The 2,474-nt window shown below is 48.4% G+C and overlaps 1 protein-coding gene across 2 annotated transcripts; it reads left to right on the top strand.

Moving 5' to 3' along the window:
* The first annotated feature begins 728 nt into the window (after nucleotides 1-728).
* Nucleotides 729-2,008, top strand: LOC120842886. Of its 2 annotated transcripts, none has more exons than XM_042286612.1 (2): nucleotides 729-1,026; nucleotides 1,563-2,008. In XM_042286612.1, exons 1-2 carry the CDS (start codon nucleotides 851-853, stop codon nucleotides 1,933-1,935), a joined length of 549 nt encoding a protein of 182 aa, XP_042142546.1. In that variant the 5' UTR covers nucleotides 729-850; the 3' UTR covers nucleotides 1,936-2,008. The 2 variants fall into 2 exon arrangements, with proteins under 2 accessions (XP_042142546.1, XP_040070024.1); XM_040214090.1 differs by lacking the exon at nucleotides 729-1,026 and adding an exon at nucleotides 1,103-1,404.
* The last annotated feature ends 466 nt before the right edge of the window (nucleotides 2,009-2,474 follow it).

Genomic DNA, 2,474 nt, shown 5'->3' with positions numbered 1-2,474 from the left:
AAGTTGGGACGCCTAACGGGACGCCGTGACGACAGCGACACTCGCGTTCGCTCCTGCTTTTCGCCAGCATTTCTACGGCCAACCGCCAGGATCGCGACAGGCAACAGCATGACACTCGCGTCATTTGTTGCCACATCGGGACCACTTTTGATGTATGGGCGGGATAGGACGCTAAACACACAAGTCGAAGACGCGCTCCAGGCATCATAGTTGAAGTCTACATCCGAGGAAGGCGCTGCCCATGACGCTGCCGAGGATGATTCGACGTTTGATCCTCCGCGACAACGAAGTTCGAAAGAAAACAAGAACCATAAACAAATAGGATCAAGGTTTATTTAATATTTTAAATGATTTTTTATTTTATTAAGGTGAAATTAAAGGGTAAAATGAAAACTAAGGCATTAAAATTATTGGAAGCCGCTGTAACCTACTGTGAGCATCTGCTTGCTGCAAGCAACATTGGCCATCGCAACCGCAGGAAACGCTCATGTGAAGTGAAACCTCGCGATCCGTGCCGCCACGCCGCTAGCGGCAACGATTTCGGCCACGAAATCCCTTCATGTGAAACCCGCGTAGATTAATGGTGCTATATCAATGAAGGCCATCTTGCACAAAGTTGAGCACTTATTATGAAGTTCTGGAGTTGAGTATTGTAATGTAGTATACAGATCATGAAAACCTTAAAACGGTTAAGGGATTAACCAATGTTTACTTATGTTGTTATAAAACAGATTGTAAAGGTATCTGTGTGTGCTTACATATATTATATACCATCGAAAATTGTAGTTTATGAAACTGATTTCAGAACTTCCATGCAGTCGCGTTTGAAATATTTAGAAGGCTCTATTACATGTCTGCTGCTATGACACAATGTCATCACAGGTGCCAACTACTGAGAGATGGCAGGAAGTTGCTGAGGGCTTCCAGAACAAGTGGAATTTCCCCCACTGTGTCGGTGCTGCGGATGGCAAACACATCGAGATTCAGGCACCACCGAATTCTGGTAGCTTATACTACAACTATAAGGTGCAGTTTTGCGTCAGTACTTTTTATGAGCTGTATTTCTCACTGAATTTATGATTTGTTGTCATTACAAGGTACATACTCTATCGTACTAATGGCTGTTGTGGACAGTGACTTGAAGTTCGTTGCTGTAGACGTCGGTGCCTACGGACGACAGAGTGATGGAGGTACCCTAAGTGCCTCTCGGTTCGGTAAATGTCTCGAAAATGGCCTCCTCGGCCTGCCACCACCAAAGCGGCTTCCAAACTCGACAGTAATCGCACCATATGTGTTCTTGGGGGACGAAGCGTTCCACCTACGCCCCGACTTTTTGAGACCATACCCGGGAAAGCACCAGGACGATGACAAACGAATATTCAACTATCGGCTCAGCCGTGCAAGGTGACTTAAAAGCGCAATAACCATGTAGTGAATTGGAGGGGGTGGGCGGGTAGTTTCTTGCAGGGTAGCAAATAGTTTAATTGTTGTTGTTTTTTGTCTGTTTTGTTGCGGGATAATTGTAAAGAATCATTTCCGTGAACCTGTCTCCACTTGTGCAGGAGGTGCGCCGAAAACGCTTTTGGCGTGTTGGCATCAAGGTTTCGGATATTCCGAAGAACCATCAACCTGCTACCAGAACACGCAGACTACGTCGTCATGGCAACTTGCGCACTACACAACTACTTGCGGGACGACTCCGTCTACATTCCTCCTAGCTACGTTGACAAAGAGGATGCCTATGGCAACATCACGAACGGCAACTGGCGATCGACATTCAAAGACGACGAAACAGTTATGACGGACCTGGAGCCTCCGGTGGGGCACAATTACAGCGGTTCCGCACGTGAAGCGAGGGACCTCTTCTGCTCCTACTTTATGAGCAGGCAAGGGGCCGTACCTTGGCAGCGGACCTCTGCTGGGCTACGTCCTTGAACGGAAGCGCACCTTGTGCTGCGAGCACTTGCAAACTTTTGCATACATTGCATGGTAGACACCATCCAGACGAATAAACAAACAAAAGGTGTGACTCATTTGTCTTTACTCGCTCTTTACAAGAAGTGCATCAGGGTATCGGCCTTGAGCATACTGAGATAGAATATGTAGAAGTTCCATCTTAAGGTGAGTCTGCATAGACTCGGGTGTCGCCTTTAAGTATGGATCTAGGGAGAGCAGGAAGTGGACAGTAGCATCCATAGGCTTGTGTGCTGCCAGGGCCCCTCTCACAACGTTGAGTTCGTCTTCCACTGCTTCCAAGTCCTGCTTCCGTTTTTGGCTTTTTGCGTGTGTCCTAGCCGCTACGCTTTCTCTTGGGCAGCTTCCCGGCTCGGCTGCTTGGGAAGGACCAGCAGCAGAGGTCTCGGCGTAGCCCGGTGACGCAAAAATCAGATTCAGACTGCTTGAGGCGTCCGGCCCCCTTGGGCTCCCTTGAGGCGTCGGACTGTCTGCTGCCGGTTGACTCATGTGTGCCACCG

This window comes from Ixodes scapularis, unplaced genomic scaffold (assembly GCF_016920785.2).
Source record: "Ixodes scapularis isolate PalLabHiFi unplaced genomic scaffold, ASM1692078v2 PGA_scaffold0__279_contigs__length_252992795, whole genome shotgun sequence".
Taxonomy (NCBI): domain Eukaryota; kingdom Metazoa; phylum Arthropoda; class Arachnida; order Ixodida; family Ixodidae; genus Ixodes; species Ixodes scapularis.
The sequence above is the reverse complement of the archived record's forward strand: the minus strand, read 5'-3'. Positions and strand labels throughout refer to the sequence as shown.

Bases quoted from the DNA above. Each gene is read 5' to 3' on its own strand.
- LOC120842886 (XM_040214090.1), top strand. From the start codon at position 1,118: ATGGCTGTTGTGGACAGTGACTTGAAGTTCGTTGCTGTAGACGTCGGT. The intron at 1,405-1,562 runs GTGACTTAAAAG...CCACTTGTGCAG, and splicing joins TATCGGCTCAGCCGTGCAAG to GAGGTGCGCCGAAAACGCTT.